A 24,231-nucleotide genomic window follows, 5' to 3' on the forward strand; every position below is an offset into this window, starting at 1 on the left:
ACATATAAGTGACCACAAATCGCATTTTCCAATTTTAAAAATGGAAGCTATATCCACATCAATGTATTTTTAAAGCCCTTTAGAAAGTAAAGATCTCAGGGGTGCCTGGGTGACTCAGTCAGTTAAGTGTCCAACTCTTGATTTTGGTTCAGGTCATGATCTCATGGTTCCGGAGTCTGGACCCCTCATCAGGCTCCATACAGACAGCACAGAGACTGCTTGGCATGTGCTCTCTCTCGCACGCTCTCTCTCTCTCTTTGCCTCTCCCCTGCTCGCATGTACTCTCGTGCTCTTTCAAAATAAATAACTGTTTTTTAAAAGAAAGTAAAGATCTCAAGTACAAATATGAAGACACAAAAAGTCTGAATAATTTTCAGTGTCAGTGCAGTAAGCATGCAGTATTGCTACATTCTATTCTACTCAAAGATTCCCACCAGCAATACCAAGCTGAGAAGATACATTAAATTCAGATAGCAAGCAAAGGGTTCCTTTTCTAGAGTTGTATTATTAAAAAAAAAATGTTAATGGAAACAAGGCCAAGTTCTTTTGGGGCCCTGACCCAGACTCTAGTGCCAAAAGTGCATCAAGTTCCAGACTTCCCTGAATCTGTACGGCAAGATTCCACTTCCCCAGCAAATGGTTTCCTTTTGTGCCACCTCTAAATTGTGTTTAACACTGGGACACCTGGGTGGCTTAGTCGGTTAAGCGTCCGACTTTCGCTTAGGTCATGATCTCGCAGTTCATGGGTTCGAGCCCCGTGTCGGGCTCTGTGCTGACTGCCAGCTCAGAGCCTGGAGCCTGTTTCAGTCTGTGACTCCCTCTCTCTCTCTCTGACCCTCCCCTGCTCACACTCTCTATCTCTCCTAGAAATAAAAAAAATAAATTAAAAAAAAATCAATTGTGTTTAACATCAAAGGACAGCACTAAATCACCAACAAAAAGGTCTCAGCTCAGGGCCAGCCCACTAGCATTCAAATAATGTTGGTACCACGTAATTCTGCGGTGTTAACACACCAGAGAGGAGATGGCTGTTGTGGTGGCAAATCCAAGAACATGATAGTTGCTGTGGACCCAGCTGCCAGGAGAGGGTGTTCTCATGCAGACCACTCTCCCACGCATGGAGGACGGTCAGCTGTTAGATGCGGAAGTTTGTAAGATACAGGCACATTCTTTCAGGAGACATTAACTAACCAGTAAACAGAGCTTGACAGAAACACGCAGAATTCCTGAGATGCATCCAGAATGTCAAGAATACAGTACGTACTCCACAAGGAGAGCCTGTGCATGTGTATTAGAGAATGAACACACGGGTTTAGGGACGCCTGCCTGGGTGGTGGTTAAGCGTCCAACTCTTGATTTCAGCTCGGGTCATGATTTTGCAGTTGGTGTGTTCGAGTCCCATGTCGGGCTCTGCACTGACAGCATGGAGCCTATTTGGGATTCTCTCTCTCTCTCTGCCTCTCCCCAACCCCTCAAAATAAATAAATAAACTTTTAAAAAATATATTAATAAAAACAGAAAGGGTCATAAAGTATTTAATATTCATGAGGCACCTGGGTACTAAATATATACAAAACTAAATATATAAAAAGCACTAAATATTCAGAATACTAAATATTCATAAGATGTTAGGGGCGCCTGGGTGGCTTAGTCGGTTAAGCGTCCGACTTTCGCTTAGGTCATGATCTCGCGGTTCGTGGGTTCAAGCCCCGCGTCGGGCTCTGTGCTGACTGCCAGCTCAGAGCCTGGAGCCTGTTTCAGAGTCTGTCACTCCCTCTCTCTCTGACCCTCCCCTGCTCACACTGTCTCTCTCTCTCTCCTAGAAATAAATAAAACATTAAAAAAAATTTAAAAAAAAAAAAAGATGTTAATTTCAGGTGGTCTTAATTTGACCACCCATTAGTGATACCTATTCTGGCACCATGTGTCCTCTACCCAAGAAACACTAACAAAACCCCTAGGGTCCACTGTTATAGCTGTGGCCAGTGATGTACAGAGCAAAGCAGGACATTACACATTGTGCACCCTGGGCCTCAGGTGGCATGGCCTTTCTCCCTGCCCTGAACACTATCCTAAGAATGTTAACTGAAGCTATTCTTTTCCCCTTGCTTCTTGCTGTTTTATACTGATTTAATACACCATGTGACTCAAGTCCTTTTTAAACTGGCATGTGAATCTTTCCATTGGAGACCTCTGGGAGTTTGCCTGGCACTGTACTCAGAGGCTACCATAGTATCAGAGACGGCTTTGTGAAAAGAAAGGAAAACCCTAAGCACCTGTGAGGAGACACTAATTGGCACTGACAGCTCTGATGGGTGGAACTGTGTCCCCCCAATATTCCTATGTTGAAATCCTAGTCCTTAGTATCTCAGAATGTGACTGTATTTGGAGATAAGGTCTCCGAAGAGGTAGTTACATTAAAATGAGGTCTTTGGGGCAGGCCCTAATCCAGTAGAACTGGAGGTCTTATAAGGAAGGAAGGAGATGAGGACCCAGGCCTGTGCGTGCGTGCGTACACACACACACACACACACACACACACACACACACACACACGAAAGACCACAAGGAGACAAAGGAAGAAGGCGACTATCTACAAGCCAAGGAGAGGAGGCTTAGAAGAAAAACAACCCTGCAGACACCTTAATCTTGGACTTCCAACCTCAGGACTACAAGAAGACTAATTTCTGTCCCCACTCTGTGGCTCCTTGTCACTGCAGCTGGAGGAAATGAACACATCAGCTGTCAGAGATCTCCTTTCTCTGGGAGCCATTCCGGTACTTGATGGGAATGGAAAGGGACCCGCTTCTCTGATAAAGCTCCCTGGTCTCAGAAAGGGTATGAGAACCTGACCTAGACTAGCAGATCACACTACCCCATCCTCCCTCCCACTCAAACCACTCCTGGAGTTTTTCTTACAGGTGATGAACGGGGTAAGGTTTGGTCTGTGTGTGCATGTGTGTATATGTGTGGGTCTCTCCATGTGCCTATATGGTACATCTGAGTTATTCCCTAATATGTACCAACAGTTTAGAAAAGACCTAATTCCCTAAACCTTTTCCCAACAGAGGTTTTTGCAGCATTTGCCAATTAGGTTTTCCCTTATTTAATTTGCAGCTCATTGATTCTATCATGAGGATAATAGGTTACTGACCATTTGTGCATCTTATTTTATGGTTTGTCTGTTTAGGTGTTCTGGCTATTTTTCTTTCTGTCTGCTTATCCTTTTACTATGTTCTATGTTTGTAAGAGTTCTTTCTATGCTAAGGACACTAATGCTAGCTTTATTCTTCATTTTTTAAAAACTTTGTTTACAGTATAATATAGGAGTTCACTTATATGTCAGTTCTACCAATATTCTGATCCAGGTACTATCAACTCTATCAATCTTTTCCTTAAACAAATTTTAAAACCAAAACATTATTTTTGATAGAAAGGAAAAATGAAAGGGGGAGGGACAGAGAGAGAGGGACAGAGAGAGAATCCCAAGCAGGCTTGCGCTGTCAGTTCCGACCCCAATGTGGGGCTCGATCCCACGAGATCATGACTTGAGCCAAAACTAAGAGCCAGAAGCTCAACCGACTGAGCCACCCAGGTGCCCCTAATGTTCTGGTTTTACAGTCCTTGGCTGGGGAGGATGGAGCCTTTAATACCACCACTACACACATGGGATCTACGAGTTATGCATAATGAAGGGAACTTTTCAAAACACCATAACTATGGCTGCTCCCATTCTGACAAATATCCAGTTCTAAAAATAGAACTATCATCACAGCACGACCAAGAAAAGTAAAGGGCAAGGGGCCAGAGTATTCATTCAAGGCACATGCACAGATGTGCACACTCACACTCACTCACGAAGCCCTGGTGTCTGGAGCTAGGCACTGGTGGAGGCATCTGAGATACCCAGTGACTCAGAGAGACACAGCCTCTGCCCTATGGAGCCTGTTTTCTCCTTCTAGTGGGAGAGACAGACAATGAGAAAACAAGAAAGAGACCTCACCCTGTGTGTGCAGTGAACAGGAGTCTCTGGGCAGAAATGAGGAAGGTGTCAAAGGAGACAGGGAGACCAGTGGCAGCAGTGAGGCCAACACATCCAACACCATAGTCACGGAAGGTCTCCCCAAGAAGGTGACCAGAAGTGGCTCTCCCATCCCTCAGGTCCCAACTCCTCCACCCCTTCTCTTCCCCAGTCAGTCCATTCACAGTGACCACCCATTCATCTGGCACTTTCATTGCCGCGAATGATTACCTTTTCATGCATTCAATGTTGCTATTCATAGTTAGACTACGAATGCCTTTTGGGGCAGGGACTTTATCTCTATTCCTCTTGGCATCCCCCCAGAAGGCCTTTTACATCACAGGCAACAAATCTGATTATGTATAAATAATGGAATATGGTAGTTATATTTTCAGCACCTCCACATGGACAGCAATCCCCTTGAAAACGAGTTATGTGACCAAATCCAGCACTAATGAGTGGTCGAAGTGAATAATGCACCAGTTACACTTCCTTGGTCTCTCAACAGCTACATGTAGTATGTCGACAAAATCTGTTACAGAAAGTGCTTTATATGGGATTTACAACCCAGAAGCAATTCTGTATAAATAGGAAAAGCCCTGTGCAAGTACTGTGTGCTTAGTGCTTTACCATATCCACATCATATTATTTAAGGCTAGCACAGGAGGCACTGTCCTCTTTCTACACACAAGGACACAGAATGCTCAGCCAGTCGGGAAGTAAAAGAGCCCGTTTCGAGCTGAGTCAGATGCTTTTTCAGCTACAACATGCTGCCTTTTAAAATGACAGGAATTTATTGCTGAAAAACAGCAATACATTTAAAAGAAACACACTTATATTAAAGATGCTATTGAGGCGCCTGGGTAGCTCAGTCGGTTAAGCATCCAGCTTCAGCTCAGGTCAGGATCTCGTGGTCTGTGAGTTCGAGTCCCATGTTGAGCTCTGTGCTGGTAGCTCAGAGCCTGGAGCCTGCTTCAGATTCTGTGTCCCTCTCTTTCTGCCCCTCCCCTGATCACACTCTTTCTCTTAAAAATGAATGTTTAAAAAATTGATTTTTCATGCTATCGAAAAACTAAAATTAACAACGAAGAAGATAATACAAAGCACTAACTCAGAAAAACAAAGACCACAGAAATACAGATATACTAATCTACAGAAAATCACACTACTCAAAAGGCAGCAACTCAAGATAAAATAGATGGAGGGGCACCTGGGTGGCTCAGTCAGTTAAGCATCCAACTTCAGCTCAGGTCATGATCTCACGATTCATGGGTTCGAGCCCCACATCGGGCTCTGTGCTGACAGCTAGCTCAGAGCCTGGAGCCTGTTTTGGATTCTGTGTCTCCCTCTCTCTCTGACCCTTCCCTGTTCATGCTGTCTGTCTGTCTGTCTCTCTTGCAGAAAATAAAAACATTAAAAAAAATTTTTAAAGATAAAATAGATGGAGAAAGACACACCTAGAAAATAGGTGGAGGAGATCCAACATGCAAAGACTTACATGAGAGAAATAGAAGCCATAATGCGCAAAGCAACATTAAGAAGTTTTCCTGCAACTAAATGACATTCTCTGTAAAGGATGTCAAATGGACAAGTTCCTTTATGTTTTTTTTTAATCAAAGAGAAATTAAAGGCAAGTTATAAAAAGCAGAAACAATCCCACGTTGTTCAGTTCTGAAGATTAAAGAACCATAAAAAAAATCTTATGACAGCTTTGTTGCGATACATTTCACATACCAGAAAACTTATCCTTTTAAAATATGCAATTAAGTGGCTTTAGTATATCCACAGAACTATGAAATTTGAATTAAGGGGAGAAAACCCTTGAAAATTATGTAGCCTAATGTTTCTCAAAGTGTATTCTACTGAACCTTCAGGTCTCACAGGCTACTGTATAAAAAAGAATTTTCCTGGTCAAATAAATTGGGTAAACACAGACACCACACCTGTATACTCTAGCTCCCTGTGGTGCAAAACTAAAGTCTCTGAGCAGTCCCAGCATATCTTGATTTGCCTGACACAGAACCTCTTTTCATGGAACGTGTCCGAACTAGTCAATTAAATCAGGGCTGCAGGGCAGACGCTTCAGAAAACCCTCATTTTCCAGGTGAAGAAAGAGAGTGCCAAGGAAGGTTGACTTGGCTTGACTGAGGTCTTACAGCTTTTTCAAGTTGTCTGGTCTGGAAGGAGACAATGTTTTTACTGTATATGACAGAGCCAAACCAGATCTTCAGACTTAGCCCAGTACTCTCTCTTTCTACAAAGCTACATATCAAAACCTGAAGTCCTGAAGCAAGCGGACAAGATTCGAGAGCTAACAAGCCCTCTATCAGACATCATGGAGAAATGGACACTATTTCCCCAAACAAAGCAATCCACAGGTTCAAGAACTCAGCGTGCCCACATGTTAAGAGTCCCTAGTCATAAAGAAAAATAGAAAAGCTTGATATGATGCTGTGGGAAAATATAAAATTTCCTACAAGAGCTCTGCACAAGGGGTCAGGTAAAAGTGAGAAATGCTATTTCCTAAAACCAGACTCTGTCACCTCTCAAGGAGTTTACAGTATGCTCGTTAGTATCAGAAGAGTGAGGAACAAAGGGCTGGAACACTGTATGGATATGCGAACCCATGTTTGAAACAGAAGAGAGACAAGTCAAACATTAAAATCATTTTTTCAATCTGATATTAAAGAAAAATCTACTCAGAAACAGGTAAGCAGAAATGGAAACGGGAATAAACAAACACAGCCCTGAAGGGCAAAGGAAAACAATGCACATATAACACATACACTATTAAATAGGAACGAGAAACTCCTCTATGAGAAAGGAGATTTGGACTTAGGGGGAAAAAATCAAATGATCTGCTCTTTCCCCGTCACCCCCATTCCACCTGCCTCTCTCCCACCAAATGTTCCAGCCCCACTGAGCGTGGATCTCCCAGCATCTGGAGCCTTGGCTCTAGGCCTGAATGCAGGCTAAGCCCCCATGCTCGCATCTCTACCTTCAAACTCCCACACCCTAAACAGCCTGCCCAGATCCCGCCACTTCTGTGCTGCCTTTCCCAGCGGCGAGGGCAGCACGATGCTGAGCGCACCATGCTTTCCCTTCCAGCAGGCCTGTGTTTATGTCGCTCGTAGCCTGGTGGCATCCCCATCACTTAGTGCCTGCTACACAGTCCTGCTCTCTCGGTGCACGTGCTCTGTCGCTGTCCCCATTGGTGCCACAGCCTTGACAGCAGCTCTCTCATCATCACAGCCAATGACGAGCAGCACGTACTCACTCACAGCTCCAGGAGCAGCACGGGCCTCCCAATTACCACCTCACTGGATCTTAACAGCCAAACTATGCCCTAGGTTCCCTTAGCCCCAGGCTCCTGCCAGGCAGAGGATGGGGCCACACAGAGACTCAAACAAACCCACCAGACAGAGCAGGCCTCACCACACAATTTACATAATAAATGTGATCGATGTAACAACAAAAGATACCGGGCAATGGACAGTTAATAGCACTAAACCTTGAGGCAGCTTGCCAGGAACCGGTCTCTTCTACTCACTTCTGACATTATAAAGAACGCAAATGAACAGCCAGAGGAAGAGGTCCATAGGACAAGGTCCAACAGGGTCCGGAGCACAGACACTTCCGCCCCTTAGAGTTTAGGCTGTGCCACACTCCCAGCACATGGGTGCATTCACCTACCCGGCAGCTCTCTGAACCCCATCATTTAGGATTTTAATGGAGGATCCATTACTTAGGCTTGACTGGATAAATCATTGGCCTGGATGACGAACTCAATCTCCAGCCCCTGCTCATTCCAGGGGGTTGGCAGTGGGAAGGGCTACTGAAAGTTCCAACCCTCCTTCCTACCAGCCAGCCCCCCTCCAGCAGCTACCTGGGAGTACCAGTCAACCCGTTAACATAAACTCAGGCTAAGGCTGGAAGGGGCTTGTTATGAGTAACAACACACTCTTCTATCACCTCTCACTTAGGAAATTCCCAGGTTTTAGAGCTCTGTGCCAGGAACTAGGGACAAAGACCAAAGACATCCCTCACTGTCGCAATATTATGCAAGCCCTCTCAAGTAAAACAAAATGCAAGCTGAATTTCAAAGAACATAGTACAATCTCTAAATGAGAGCACAGATATCTATTAAGAGAAATATGAAGTTTTTAAAAAATGGATTATAAAACTAGCTAAATTAAGGGAAACGACAATAAAATGAAAGAAAAAAATAAACTGATAAAAAGAATCACATCTAAAACCCAATGTAATCCAAAAGCCCAATCATAAAATGGACACAAATTTATAAAATACCACAAAATAGCACAAAACCTATCTATTAATGGTACTGGCATACTTTTAAAAAGTAGTAAGTGGAAACAGAAAAAGTACAACATAAAACTAAAATGCATACAACTGTAAGATATTTTATGTTAAAACATTATTGAAGAAATGTTATTAAAGAACTGATTTCAAATGGATACTCACATAACAGAAAAATAACATTCAACTGTTTAATAATGGTTTCATTACTTTAAGTAACCTCCTTCAAAATGTAAAAAAGATAATCTACTAATCAACTCATTTTTTAAAAATATCAGATTTAAAAGCTAAGAATAAGCCTCCTTGAAGGGTACTTGTTAGGATAAGCACTGGGTGTTGTATGTAAGCCCATTTAGTAATAAATTACATTTTAAAAAAAGAATAAGCCTCCTTGAGTATTTATATGCACACTGAAATATATGTGATTTACTTAGAAGTTACATATAAAATATCGCCCACATAAATTTATTACATGTGTGTGCATATAATTTATTAACAAATAAATTAAGGCAAAATAACACTAGACTGAGAAAGAAGTCCTGACTTTTATTTTCTCTTTAATCCCAAAATAACTATCAACACTTGCACATACTTGTTATTGGGACCCCTGTTTACTACATTCAGTACAAGACAAATGTACACATACACACAAACATTATAAAGTGTAATGGAAGAAATAAAGGGACATCCCTAAATTAACAGATATCCTCAGAAATTATATGAAGTATTCTAAGTATCAATTAAAATCTGCCTATAATATATAGAAACTAATAGTTAGGCATATAGAGGAGAAAACAAGTAGATAAAAATACTAAATAGGTACTTTTTTTAATGTTTATTTATGATGGAGGGAGGGAGAGAGAGAGAGGAAGAGGGAGGGGGAAGAAGGGAGAGGGGGAGGGAGAGGGGGAGGGAGGGAGAGAGAAGGAGGGGGGAGGGAGGGAGAGAGAGGAAAGGAGAGGGAGAGGAGAGAGAGAGGGAGGGGGAGGGAGGGAGGGGGAGGGAAGGGAGGGGGAGGGAGGGATAGAGAGAGGAGAAGTTTCTGCACAGCAAAGGGAACAATCAACAAAACTAAACAACCTATGGAATGGTAGAAGATATCTGCAAATACCTATCAGATAAAGGGTTAGTGTCCAAAAAAGCAGGCTCTGCACTGTCAGCACAGAGCCCAACATAGTGGGATCATGACCTGAGCCAAAACGGAGACTCCGACAATGCTTAACTGACTGAGCCACCCAGATGCCCCAGGAAATTATTTTTTACCAGAAGTCATTTATTTGCATCAACAATTTATATCCAAAGAAAAAGGGACTATATATATCCATACCAAAAACATCCTCAGTAACACTTTCTTGAAATATCTTTGAGACGTAATTCAAGTATCAAAAGGGTCACCTACTTAAACCATCAATTATTTTTAGTACATTCACTGAGCTGCATAGACAGTATCAGAATCTAAGTTTAGAATATCGTTATCAGCCCAACAAGAAACCCTGCACCCAATAAGAGTTATCCCACCCTCCCTTGCTCATCCCCCTCCACCCGCTCTTCCCCCCCGCCCCCCGCACCCCCAAGGAAGCAATAATCTGCCATCTGCCTCCATAGATCGGCTTGTTCTGGAGAGTCCACATAAATGGAATTCCACAATATACACTCTTCATGATTGGTTTTCACCTAACATTCTTCCTAGGTTCACCTATGCTGGAGCATGGATCTGTACTTCATTCCTTTTCATTGCTGAATATAATTATTCCACTGTATGGATGCACATCTTGTTTATCCATTCATCTGATGGACATCCGAGTCGTTTCCACTCTTTGTTCTATAAATAGCAATATGGACATTTGTTTTCATTTCTCTTGGGTGTATTCCCAGGAATGGGACTTCTGGGTCATATGGTAAATCTACATTTAACATTCTGAGGAATCGCCAAACTTTTCCAAAGTGTCTGTGATATTTTACATCCCCACCAACAATGAATGAGGTTTCCAATTTCTCCACAGGTTTGCCGGCACCTGTGACCGGCTGTCTTTATTACAGGTAGCCTGGCAGATGTGAAGTAGCATCTCAGTTCGTTTTGAATTGCATTTCTTCATAATTACTTATGATGTTGAACATCTTTTCATGTGCTTATTGGTGAATATTTTCTTTGGAGAAAGTTCTCTTCAGATCCTATTTTTAAATTTGGGTTATTTGTCTCTTAACTGAGTTGTGAGGGTTCTTTACATATCCTGGATATCAGTCCCCTGTCCTATCTAGAAGTTGCAAATATTGCCTCCCATGATGTGGCCTATTTACCTTTTTTTTCCCCCTCTCTCTCTCTTAAGTAGGCTCCACGCCCAGCATGAAGTCCAACATGGGGGCTTGAACTCACAACCCTGAGACTGAGGTTTGGGATCAAGAATTGGATGCATGGGATAGCTGGGTGGCTTAGTCAGTTCAGTGTTTTTTTTTGTTTTTTGTTTTAATTTTATTTTTTATTTTGAGAGAGAGTAGAAGCAGGGGAGAGAAGAAGGAGAGAGGAAAGAATCTAAAGCAGGCTTCGTGTTCAGCACAGAGCCCAATGTGGGGCTCAATCCCATGGCTCTGGGATTATGACCTGAGCTGAAATCAAGAGTTGGACACTCAACTGACTTAGCCACCCAGGCACCCCATTTACTTTCTTGACAATATTCTTTGCAGCACAAAAGTGTTTAATTTTGATGTAGTTCAGATTACCTGGTTTTCGTTTGTTGTACTTTTTGATACCTTGTCTAACTCAAGAAATTTACAGTTTTGGCTCTTACATTTAGGCCTATGATCCATTTGCATTGATTCTTAGATACAGTGGTAAGGTCCAACTTCAATTATTTGCGTGTGGATATTGAGTTGTCTTCGCATCATTTGTTAAAAAGACTATTCTTTGCCTATCAATTTACCCTTGTCAAAAGTCAATTGATCCATAAATGTACAGAGTTACTTCTTGACTTTCATTGATCTAAAGGTCTATTCTTATACCAGTACCACTCTGCCCTGATTACTCCGTAGTAAGTTTTGAGATTAGGAAGTATGTATCTTCCAATTTTGTTCTTTCTTTTCAAGACTGTTTCCGGGTTCCTTTAATATCAGTTTGTCAATTTCTACACAAAAGTTGTGATTTTGAGAGGGCTTACACTGAACTCTGGTAGCTTAAGGCAATACTGCCATCTTAACACTATTAAGTCTTCTGATACATGAACATGAGATGTATTATCTGTAATATTTTAGGATCTTCAAACTGCTTTCATGTGCATCATTATGGGAATAAAAACTACACAATGGAACATGCTGCTGACACCATGCACAGAGTAATGAATGATTATACTCTGGCCCACTATTTCCTAAGTATCATTTAGCAGGAGCGAAAATACCATTCATACTCTGATTCTAACAATGACACCACTGGAGCTATAACCCAAAGAAATAACTCAAGAAAAAAACAAAAAAGGAAATGTATGCTTGTTACTACAGCACTTACTATCACAGTGAGATACTGGTAAAGAGAAAAACAATAATCAAATATCCCAACAATTTCCCAACGAGGAAATGTCAAGTTACGAACACAATGGAAACCTAAAGTCTACATACCAATTACTTATAAAAACTATGTTAAAACATGTAAGCAGATTTGTAAACAAAACTGCATCAAGTCTTGTGTGTGTATTTAAAGATCACAAATAATTGGAAGTAAAATGGCTTAATATGTAAGTATCATTGGGTTATTTTTATGGAGTTGCTTAACATTTTTTTTTTTTAACATTTATTTGTTTTGAGAGACAGAGAGAGCGTGAGTTGGGGGAGGGGGCAGAGAGAGGGAGACACAGAATTCAAAGCAGGCCCCCAGGCTCTGAGCGGTCAGCACAGAGCCTGACACAGGGATCCAACCCATGGACCAGGAGATCATGACCTGAGCCAAAGCGGACGCTTCCCTGACTGAGCCACCCAGGCGCCCTAGCATCTTAAACTATTACGTATGTGTTTTAAAAGGAGAGGCCTTCCTCATCACCTGTAGCATGCAGGAGAACATGTTGGGACAACCCGCTTATTACCTGTGATTCAGCATTAATGCCACTGAGTAGCAGAATCGGTTTAGCAATTCTGTTAGCAAGGACACCTAACCAACAGATTGTGCACTGAACCCTTACCCTTAGGACCAGGGCTAATGCAGGCAAGGGAAAGCTCATCCTCTTAGCACTTAGTGAGCTGAGGGATAAAAATCATTAACCTTCTACTTGCTTTCAGCCCAACACCCTGTAATGATGGAGTTGAAAGAATAGCAAATGTATTTAACCTATTAGCCATTTGGTTACTACCCTCTTCTTATTTCAAAGTGAACAGAGTTATTAAACCACATGACACAGATTTATCTCACTGGAAAGTGGAGATGAATATATCTCCCCTCCCCCCCAACACCAGCTTGAACCAATCTCTCGTTTTGTGTTCTTCTAAGAATAGATGGCAACTGTATTTTTTTTTGGCACCTGAAATAATAAAGATAACCCTGTAGGGTGGAGGGAGAGAAGACTACAATGAACAGAACTTCAGGGAATTAATTCTCTTCTTGCATTGCCTTCTTCCTGATGCTATAAATAACAACATTACATCATGCCAGCAAGGCATGCTGTTCAAATACAAGAGGCAGGCTTGCTCTCTGACAGATGCAGAGAAACACTGCTACCAAACAGCTCCACTAATGTCAACATGCCCAAGAGCAGAAATCTCAGGCACCGACCCTCTGCAGTATTTGGCCCTTCCGCGCTGGGCCCTGCTTTCCATGACCTTCTTTTCTCTAGCTGAAAAATTCATCACCAAAGTGATCCACCTCCACTTTTCTGTCCCTGTCCCAATCATGAACTGGTGGGCTAAAAAGCAACATAGCCCTCCCACTTACTGTGGGGAGCACCACTGAAAACTGTCCTTCCATCTTAATAAAAGTATAAAGAGAAAGCACTCCAAGTTTTAAAAGGCACCTGAGACCACTGAAGCCGCCTAAAATAATGGGCAGGAAGAAGGTCCACAGACAGAACACATGCTGGTATAGACGTGTGCAAGCCTTTCACCCAGAACTTCACGGCTAGTAGAAAATAAGGATAAGAAAACCCTGACCGCCTGAGAAGGAGAGGGACAGCAGGGTGACATGAATATAGCAAAGCGAAGGTCAACCATCAAAGCAAGTCCCCGCAGACACCATTCAGGGGAAAGAAACCACATCCTACCATTCTCAGAAGGGAGAGGAGGGGTGGGAGGGGAAGTACAAAACAGGGGAGCAGACTGCAGTGAGGGGGCGGTGTTTGCCAGTACAAACAAGGCAGCTTCAAGTCAGAGAAAGAGGAGATGATCAGGGGACATACGCACACGTATAGAAGGTCAAGTTCATCGTAACTTCTTCAGTGCAGCCTCCAGGCCTTGCACAAACTTCCCTTTGTCCTCGTGAAGCAGTACTGTAATGGCTACAATTATCTGAGTGGCACTCACGGTCAAGTGCCTCCCTGGTTGAGCCAGAGGAGTACGGGGGCTCGTACCTATTGATTTGGGTACCCCCTGCCATAAGCAGAGACTTCATTTCTTTTGTGTATGTGTGTGGTTGCAAGATTTTTAAAAAATTTAAATCCACATTAGTTAACATATAGCGTAATAATGATTTCAAGAATAGAATTTAGTAATTCCTCACTTACATGTAACACCTGGCACTCATCCCAACAAGTGCCCTCCTTAATACCCATCACCTATTTAGCCCACCCCCCCAACACCCCTGCATCAACCCTCAGTTTGTATTTAAGAGTCTCTTATGGTTTGCAGAGACTTCATTTCTTTAAAAAAAATTTTAATGTTTTTATTTATTTTTGAGAGAGAAAGAGCGGGAGAGGGGCAGAGAGAGCAAGGGAGACACAGAATCCAAAGCAACAAATATACACTGAATGGTCAGCACAGAGTCTGATGTGCAGCTCGAACTTGTGAACTCCCAACATCATGACCTGAGCTGAAGTTGGACGCTCAACCAACTGAGCCACCCAGGTGCCCCACAGAGACTTCATTTCAGACCAGCTGCATTTTACCTCATTTCTTCAGAGTTGTACTTCTCCAACCAGTGCATCAGAACTTAAATATCTGATTCTGTACCCTCCTTAGGAGGACAACCTCTTATACCAAATGTGAAGACATTTTGCATTTCCTTTTTCAGAACTGGTTTCAGAAACAGGCTTATGTGCAGACAGTCCCTGATAACCAGCTTTTTCTTAATAAAGAAAAGACATTGCTCTCATTGATCAATGGATTTCTCATTGATCGACAGACTAATCTATTCATTCAAATATACACTGAGGCCCAGTCTTGTGCTATGCCCAGACTAGTGCTCCCCAAATCCAAACCTAAGATTTTAAAATGCTAGCACTCGGGATATTCAGAAAGTAGGAGTCTCAGCTTAGAAAAGTTTCAAAATAAGAGTTCTCAAAATGCCTGCATAATAACCACCTTATTAGAATGTTTATCAACTTTCATTAGTTTAAATATTAAAACTTAGTTTGATTACTAAACAATCACATGATATAAAGTGTGTAATGAAAGTATATGCATATAAAACCAAATATGTTACATACTAAGTAGATGGTTAAACCTGAAGAGGAAGAAATCTGTATTGTTTTGGGGGAAAAAAGAGGACTAGAGACAAATAAAAGCAAGTGATTAAAATGTTGGCTTGTCCCTGATACTTTTTAAAACAATCAAGAAAAATATTCATTAATCACTTGTATACTTAATAGACTTATCAGTACCATAAGTTTGCCTAGGTAAAAATTCATGGAAGTACAAAAATTCAAAACTATTAGAAATTCACATTTTAAAAACGAGACTACTGTACAACATCTAGGACAACTTCCTAATAGCTGCTTGCATTATGGAAAATCAGGGAAAAGTGAATTTAGATATTGTGTAGGACTGTTGCCCCTCTAGCTACTTGCCACCCACTCTGCCAATCATGGGCCTGCTTTTACCAAAAGCTTTCAACATCGAAACATTTTTTTGCCTCCTAAAAAGAAGAGAAAAAAAAAAAGAGTAAGAAATTCGATATCTCTACTTCCCAGGCTTAAGCACTCAGTAACAATAAAACCTATCACATGCTAGTTCTGCATCGTTTATCCCATGCTAAGTACCACAGGAACCCATTTATGCCTCCTGGCAACATGAGAAGTCACACGGGAGAGGTCCACGGGCCCTGGACAGGTAATGGGCCCTGGACAGGTAATGAGAACACGAGGCTGGAGAGGGGAGGAGGCGGGAGTACACAGACATACAGTGGGGAGAAGCAAAGGCAGTAAAGAGAAAATTCTTTCTCCAGTCTGGCAGACATTCGTGCTCTGGCACCCCCCAGAGAGCACAGGGTATATACTCCATCCCGGGGTGCAAATGCACCCCACTTACCACCAAAGGTGGGGAACTCCACTGCGAGGTCAAGTTAGGCTCTAACAACAGGAAACAACAAAACCACCACGGCAAGGATTATCAAGTGTCAGGATGGGGTGGCTAGGTCCAAAAACCATCCTCCCGGATGGGTTCCTAATTGTCCCAGAGGAGGTGAAAAGTTGTTCATGAAATTAGAGAGTGGGCAAGGGCACAGGAGTTGCAAAGAATGCGCACAGAAAATAACGTAACCAGCACACGCTGCGCTAATCACCCTGCAGGACAGCACGCGCACCCTAAAGCAGCTGTTCCAATTATGCAGACTGACGCACTGAAGAAACGGTGTCATATGCCGCATCTGCGAGGTTAAAGCCCCCAGACCATGTTCTTGGACTGTTTGTGGACACTCAAGGGGTCCTATCACTAACCTAAATGCTTGCTAAAAAGCAAAAACAAACAAACAAACAAACAAAAACCACCAAAAACCAAACAAAGAAACATTCTTTGCAAGCACATTTGTCAGCAGAGCTCTGTGTTTCCCATAAACCAGTTTGAGACCTTAGAGGTCTTACAAAAGCCTCTGACAAGAGCTGTAACAGCCTCTCTGGGCAGTACATCATCTGAAAACAACGGATTCCATGCCCGCCCTCCTACCCCCACCAGCTTCCTCATGGTCACAAGGAAGGTAATGAAATGCTGATATCTGGGCACTGGGTGAATACCATTAATAGTCCAAGTTACCCCTGAATCCCCCAAATCCTTTCCTCTGGGCCTCTGAGAAGGCCAAATAGAAAAGTCAGCACATCCCCCCAGCCCTGATGCTACAGCTCACTCATCAGAAGCAGAAGCAGATCTTTCAGTCTTTTTATTCTGAAAACCAAGCATCAGTTCGGTAAGCAAGCTGCCTTGCAGTGAAGCAGTCCTAACATCTACCACCCACACTCAGATGACAATTCTCCCCCTGAAAGAGCTGGAATGCCTGCTAAGAACCATAATGCCAACTATGTACCCCCCCATACTGTATTCAGAAGGGGTCCTCTGATGAGGCTATGGCTTCTTCATTTCTAGAATCATCCCAACAGGAGTGAATGACCACTTGCTTTTAGCATCCACTCAGTCCCTAATAGGAATGAATTGTGGCACAAACTAAAACCATGCCAAATTAAGTTTGTTTGGGGGAAAAAAGTTACCAGTTTAGCTAAAAGTTAGCCATTTTTGTTTGAAAATTAAAAATGAACTGAAATGGTAAGCTTAACAAGATATAAACCCTTACCTTTACATTTCTATAGAACACTTTTAAAACCTAATTTAGAGCGTTCATTAACATGGGGAGTAAAGACAGAAAATTCTAATAAATGCCCAGTGCTAAGGTGCCTTACTGCTTGTTGTACACAATTATAAATTCAGGCTCGTGCCCCAGGCAGCAAATCTGTGCATCACTGAACCCGGTATCATCAAGTGCAGGGCTATTCAAAATGAGTAATGTCTGCCCTTTAAGAAACGGACACTTAAGGAAGCACTGACCCTGTAACCCAACTCTCATTTCAGAAATGGTCACTGAAATGAGAAAGCTTAGTTGACTTAAAATTTCCTTACATAGTGTTATTTCCTCTTGCACAAACCCAATGGGGCAGAGAAGCTTTAATAAACTGAACATCCTTCCCTACATGTAGGACCCTAACGCTGGGCTAACCAAAAGACCAGAGTGCACAAGAAACTGATCAGAACTATTTTGCTAAGATGGCAGGGAAAAAAAAAAAGAGAGAGAGAGAGAAACATAATGGGAGGCTCAGGAGCCTGAATGCAAAGAAAATCAGTTGCAAGATAACGAAGGGGAAAAAAAAACCCAATTCAGACACAGGTTTAAATAATTCAGATCCTGGTGTGCTTTCTGTATGTACTAGGCTTCAATTACAAATTATCCGTAGGATCTCTAAAATTCAACTTCCATATGTAAAGGTGAGGAGTCTAAGGAGGCACCTCATGAGGGAAAGGAAACAATATATACTGTTGCCAACAAAAAAATATTAATGAACAAATCAACCCTGTGCTCACAAAAGCATTCACAGGCAAAAATCTTCAAAAGCACTCACGGGCTTGCAGGAGGCTGCCGACTAGAATTAACTGTGTTGCTGCAGGGCACCCGGTTAACTGGAGGACAGAGGTTGTTAACATCTTGTATTATTCTCTACTAGCTCTTCGTGCACCTGGCACAACAGCCACCTTCTTTCATACGTATGATTTTTTTCCTTATGAATACTTTTTTCTTCAAATCTTCATGGCCTCAAGCAAGCAGATTGGGGGTAGGGGGATGAGGTGCAGAGACGCCTGGGTGGCTCAGTTGGTTAAGAGTCTGACTCTTGATTTCATCTCAGATTATGATCTCACATTTTGTGAGTTCAAACCCCACAGCAGGTTCCCGGCTGACAGTGCTGACAATTTGGGATTCTCTCTCTCTCTGCCTCATCCCCCACTCATGCTCTCTCCCAAAAACAAATAAACTTAAAAAAAAAAAAAAAAAAAAAAAGGGAGGGGGGAAGCATGTTGTGCCTAATGTCATAGGGTTGCTCTGAGGATTAAATGGGTATCATGTATAAAGCGACTGACACAGGACTTGGCCAAATGAAGCCCAGGAAAAAGCAACAAAAGCTACCACTGTTTAAAAGCTGACAATGTCCTTGACATTTCAGACAATAATCTGTGTATAAATCAATAACCACGATGAAAATTTAGAAACAGATTATTAGTAACCCCAGAAAAGGAAAAATATATATATATCGTATTTTGTGTTCTTCAACTCAGACATTTGCTAATGCTTCTATGCCTTTGGCTTAGAGTACACCAATCTGGTCTCATTACCAACGAGATGGCTCACCCCTGCCTCGCCCACGGCTCCTGAACAGAAGGTTACTAACATCCTGGGTTCCTGGAAGAGGCTTTTGTAGCAACAAGGCAACTGAAAACACAAGAACAAAACGTTCCTTGGCCCAATGGCTTTTGCCTCCTTTTGATACTAGCACCCGAGTGAGAATCACAGATGTGATCCACAGAAGGCTTTATTTAAAAAGACGAGGAAGGCACGGTACCTCTAATCGTTGTATACGTCCCTTGAAAAACATGAAGAGGGAAGAATTTGGATAAGCAGCTTCTTTTTTGAGAAGAATTTCCTTTGCTTCATCCAGGCCTGCTTTGTTATCACTGCCATCCAAGGCAAAAAATGGGCGGACCACAGTATGATACCAGAGCAGAGCTAATCTAAAGAAAGAGGGAGAGAAACACTGAGCAAGACTTTTCTCATAGCGCTTCTACGTTTTCAAAACTCAATATGTGCATTTCTAAGACAGTCTTCTTCCACAAGTCTTTGAGAAAGTAAAATCAGAGTATTCTCCCCCATTTTAATCTTACCAGTATTTGGAAAACTGAAACTTTGGCACAGCTTATAAATCGGCATACTCCCACCAGGTGAGAGAATAACAGGATAAAAGCATTTAGCTCTGCTGAGGCTTCCAGATGGTTCTCTGAAGGTATGGACTGATGTGCAGCTCCATATTCTACGCTTCACTCAGCGCACAACTCAGAAATAGGAACTGGTTACCATGAAGTTCCTGTCCTCTCATAATAAAAGCATTCCTTTTTTGCAAAAGAAAAATGTTGCTCTCTCTTGTGTTCACAAAGTTAGAGTGTAAGCCTCAGAATCCAAATTTAAATATGGGAACCGCAGACACAAATTTTACTCTACTGTGTTAAAATAAGTGAGAGAACCAGAAAAAAAAAGGCTCCTTCTCTGGCCTTGGAGAATGCTCAATTTGAAAAATAAATAATCATGTAAAAATTCCCTTACTTCAAACTCATCCATTCAAGAAAAATAACATGTTAAATAAACTAGGTAAATAAAACAAATTCATTAGGATCTCCTTTAATGAATAAACAAAAATGTTGCACTAACACGACAAATACTTTTATGTAAATGTGTGCTGCTAGCACGTTTATAAAATCGGTTCTCTTCTGCAGAGCAGACTAATTTACATTACTAATTCATTTCTTTCCAGAAAATATTAAGATACAAATAGACAAATTATCACAAGTTATAAAACTGTTACATCAAATTAATAAAATACCACAGTTTATGTAATTTAATGACTTTGGGGAGGAACAAATTATTTTTGAAATGAAAATTTAATGATATTTTTAATAGCTACCAACTGATTAAGACTGAATATCCAAATTCCTCAATATGAATAGTAGAAATAGCTCACTAAAGTTCTCTGTGATATTAACATTTTTTGGAAAAAAATGTCAGAGGGCATCTAGTGTCTGGTAAAGTCACTCCAATTGCAAATGGTAGATATTTACCAGACTGGAAAAAAAAAGAATCACATTGTTTTTAACTGATGGAGGAATGGGTAAATCCTCGTTCTGGATAGTTTTATCAGTCTCTCCACACTCTGTTTAAATTACTGTCATTTCAGTTTAGACTAACAGGACTCAGATTAACATGACTCAGTTCAGTGGACTAGCACAAGATATCCAAGCTACATATGAGAGACCAGTGGGCCAACCAGAATCACCAAAGAAAATGACCCAATATCAGCACTTTCTAGGTAAGAATAAAAATTTCAGAATCACAGAAAAGACTTATCAAATTTGTATTCCTTAAAAATACAAAAAGCAGGGTCACGAATCGCAGGGACTCTGGTCGAGGTCACAAAAATTGCTTATAAAATCATTTGCAGTTGAAAAATGTGGTCGCTTTCTTTACTTGTTTAAAATACAGGACTCATGAGAGTCAAGAACAGTGTCCTCTCTCTAAAGTCAGCTTATTAACACCACCAAAGACACGATTCTTGGCACTGCATTAAAAGGCATAAGGCATGGTATCGTGTTAACCAACCAAGCAATTTACCTGAAGTTTCCTTTAAAGGCTTTGATTGTCGTTTACTTACTTTCAACACTATATTATCTACCAAAGCATTGCAATACAGCTACTCACGTAGCTAAAGGGGCCTTCATGTCCTTACTTTCGCTTGCATACATCAGTGAAGAAAGCCCTTGCAGGCGGTCTCCAGGAAAACCCAGCAGGTTGATGATTTTGAGCAGGTTGGGGGGCACCATGGATATGCAAAGGTGAAAAAGGCCATATCCAAAGCTAACAGCACCTTTCAGTCTGTTTAGAGACTCCTCAGACACCCCTTCAGCCACAATGTGATTATCATTTGCAGCATCAGAAGTCAAGGGCTCTTCAGTTAGCTTCTTCTGATACAGCTCCTGGAGGGCATTGATGTCCAGATAGCATTTATTGTAAATCTTCCAGGCTTTCCTAAGGATCCACCCACCTTTTATATAGGCTAGAGAGAAGGGGAGAAAAGCATGAAAAAAAAAATAAGCATTCAAAATAAGTTTCCTTTATTAATAAAGGATATTGAATAATGACCTGAAATTCAAGCAAAATTTTTAAAAACAATAAAAACGATCATCTCTCATCGCACCTTGTTCTCTTCGGAGAGCTTCAATTCCTTGTTTGTCTGTTTTCCCTACTACACTTGATGACCACTTAGCAAAAACCATGCATTTTTTTGTTCACCATTCTATCAGGCCCCTCTCTCATGCATGAGCTGGGACGAAGTATATAATGCACATTGAATGAAAGAATAAATGCATTAATGCTAGCATGCAAGCATCACTTGAATCTGACTTTTGTTCCATGAAACATAAACCCCCACCGAGTTTCTGAACTACTATGGCACTTCGCTGGTAAACCTCTCTTATAATGCCTACATTTGTCTACCCTGTGTTTCATTCCTCCTAAAGAGCCAGTTTTAAGTTGAATTCACAGCTAAAAGTATACCCAAGCACCAAGCATGGCAACTTGCCAAAACTAAAACAAGCAAACAAAAAGGATTAATTTATACTTATTGGGTGAACAAATGGCCAGTTCATTAACGTGTAAGTCCTCAGTGTTCAATGCAGAAATGCAAAGAATGCCCCATTCATCTCTACCCAACGCCTGCTGTGTAGGCCTTAACCACTCCTCACTAGGATGGCATTATTTGGTCTAGGACTAAGGTGCTCATCCAGCCTAGTTCTAGACCAATCCAGTGAAGGGAGGTGGCAAAAAAGAAGTTACTGTATAAAAGAGGTGAAAAGATGTTATTTTTAAAGGCATTTCCATTATTTCTTGTCAGGCCAATTTTTAACATAGTCCTGATAGTTGCTCAAGGAGAATTCAGAGATAAGGCATGAGATTTACCCAGTTCCATGTCCGACTGCCCCTCTCAAACAAGCCCACAGGTCCTGCCTCGCCCTCTAATGAGGAAGGGAAGGAGCAGTCAACTTCTTGGTGCTTATCATCACCATATTAAGTGTATCATCACCATATTTTGAGGGAAAGGTTTTATGTAGGGAATTTTCTCCAGAAAAGAGCTTATCCACTCAGCACTGTTATCAATATGGCACCAATAATATTGACCCCAACACATAAATGGAAGACAACATCAACTGCCCCAGGCTTCCAGGCCCTTTAAAACCGCAGAAAAAGTTGGGAAACATTTTTAAATTACAGAAAATACAGAATATAAAAGCTGATTTACAAAGTCTAGTCCATGCATTGAAAGTGATCTAAGAACATATGGTATGTACAGAAAAGTGTTACCAGAACAGGTCTACTGCTATGCTTTGAGAGGCCTGCTTACAAGGCTGGCCCTAGGCTAGGGTCTGTGAAGTTGGACTTGGGAGAGTACCGGGCATTCCCAGAACTAGTAAGAGTGGTTCATTGTGCCTACCCTGCTTATTCAAATAGTATGTTTCATGTGGAATACCTGTTTTCCTCCCGGGAGTCTGAAATTTGGGTACGCACAAGGCAGGATGTGTCTGTACATGGTCAGCCCCCAATAAAAACTCTGGGTGCTGTGTCTCTAACAAGCTTCCTCGTTGATAACACGATTCATTGCCCAGGGATTTAAGCACGTCCTATGCAACTCCACTGGGAGAAAACTGTGGGTCACTTTAGCCCAACTTTTCCTGGACTCCATCTCATCCACCTTTTCTCTTTGATCGTTTTGCTCTGTATCCTTTGCTATAACAAATCACGGCCCTGAGCATAATCACATACTGAGTCCTTCTGGTGAATCACTGCACCTGATGGTCTTAAGGACCCCCAATCCATGGAATCAAGCTAATATTTAATCAAACTAGTATTTTACTTAAATGTATCAAGTTTCTGACAAATGATGACCAGATCTCCTATGGGATCACAATTCAAAACACAACCACAGCACAAGTTCAAGTTCTGGATTTATTAGCGTCTTGTAGACTAAGTCCACTGAAAAGAATATCCTAAAATAGGATGAACAAGCAAAACAAAAGCTTTTTTTTCTTTAAAAAGAACGATTTTTATAACTTTTTTTTTAAATGTTTTATTTATTTCTAGGAGAGAGAGAGAGACAGCGTGAGCAGGGAAGGATCAGAGAGAGAAGGAGTCACAGACTGAAACAGGCTCCAGGCTCTGAGCTAGCAGTCAGCACAGAGCCCAACGCGGGGCTCGAACCCACGAACTGCGAGATCATGACCTAAGCGAAAGTTGGATGCTTAACCGACTAAGCCACCCAGGCGCCCTACGATTTTTATAACTTTATAATTATAAAAGTAATACATGTTTAAAACAACTTTCGTTTAGTTCAATTGAACAAAAGCATTTACTGAGCAAATATTACGTTTCAGGCACAGTTCTAGGAGAGCCAAAGAGAAAGAAGATACAGATGGCCCCTTTAAGAGGAGGCACATTAACTTTTATGTAAACAAAAGTGCTGTAGGAAAACAAAAGGTTGGAGAAAACCCTTAAACTTGTCTGATACACCTACAAACAATATGACATTCAGTTATGATCCAAAAAGCCAAAGGATCAACAGAAAAACAGAAAAAAGAAACATTCTTGGGAACACAAAGCAAACTGGGATGCAATAAAGATATAAATATTGGCTACAGATTTAAAAAATGAAAAAAGAGGGGCATCTGGGTGGCTCAGTCAGTTGAGCATCTGGCTTTGGCGCAGGTCATGATCTCACAGTTTGTGAGATGGAGCCCCACATCAGGCTCACTGCTGTCAGCACAGAGCCTGCTTGGGATCCTCGTTTCCTCTCTCTGTCCCCCTTCCCTACTTACATGCTCTCTCAAAAAATAAACATTTAAAAAATGAAAAAAGAAAACTCGCAAAACCCTAAAAATACTGATTAGCTATTAAGTTCTCATTAAGTGCCTAAGACTGTGTTTGGCAATTGAAGAATACAAAAAAACCAGAAGCCATAATCTCAGCCCTCCAACTGTCCACCTTAAAACTAAAAAAAAAAAAAAAAAAAATAAGCATGCAACATTAAGAATTTATCTATGTTTGTTTATATACTCCACTGGGTTATATGTAGAAAAATGAAAACAAATAAGGTTGAGCTGACGGGTGAATTGTTCTTTTTTATTTCCTTTTTGTCACT

The 24,231-nt window shown here is 41.4% G+C and overlaps 1 protein-coding gene across 1 annotated transcript in view; it reads right to left on the minus strand.

Annotated features, from left to right (window-relative positions):
* Positions 1–24,231, minus strand: part of TTC39C (tetratricopeptide repeat domain 39C) — a 108,680-nt gene that overhangs the window by 21,090 nt on the left and 63,359 nt on the right. Inside the window, exons 5-6 of the mRNA XM_039217951.1 lie at positions 20,742–21,096; positions 18,838–19,006 (exon numbers count right to left, since the gene is read on the minus strand). Of these exons, the coding sequence (XP_039073882.1) occupies positions 18,838–19,006; positions 20,742–21,096 (524 nt within the window). The remainder of the gene's footprint in view (positions 1–18,837; positions 19,007–20,741; positions 21,097–24,231) is intronic.

Source organism: Hyaena hyaena, unplaced genomic scaffold, assembly GCF_003009895.1.
Source record: "Hyaena hyaena isolate Hyena2069 unplaced genomic scaffold, ASM300989v1 scaffold_14, whole genome shotgun sequence".
Lineage (NCBI taxonomy): Eukaryota > Metazoa > Chordata > Mammalia > Carnivora > Hyaenidae > Hyaena > Hyaena hyaena.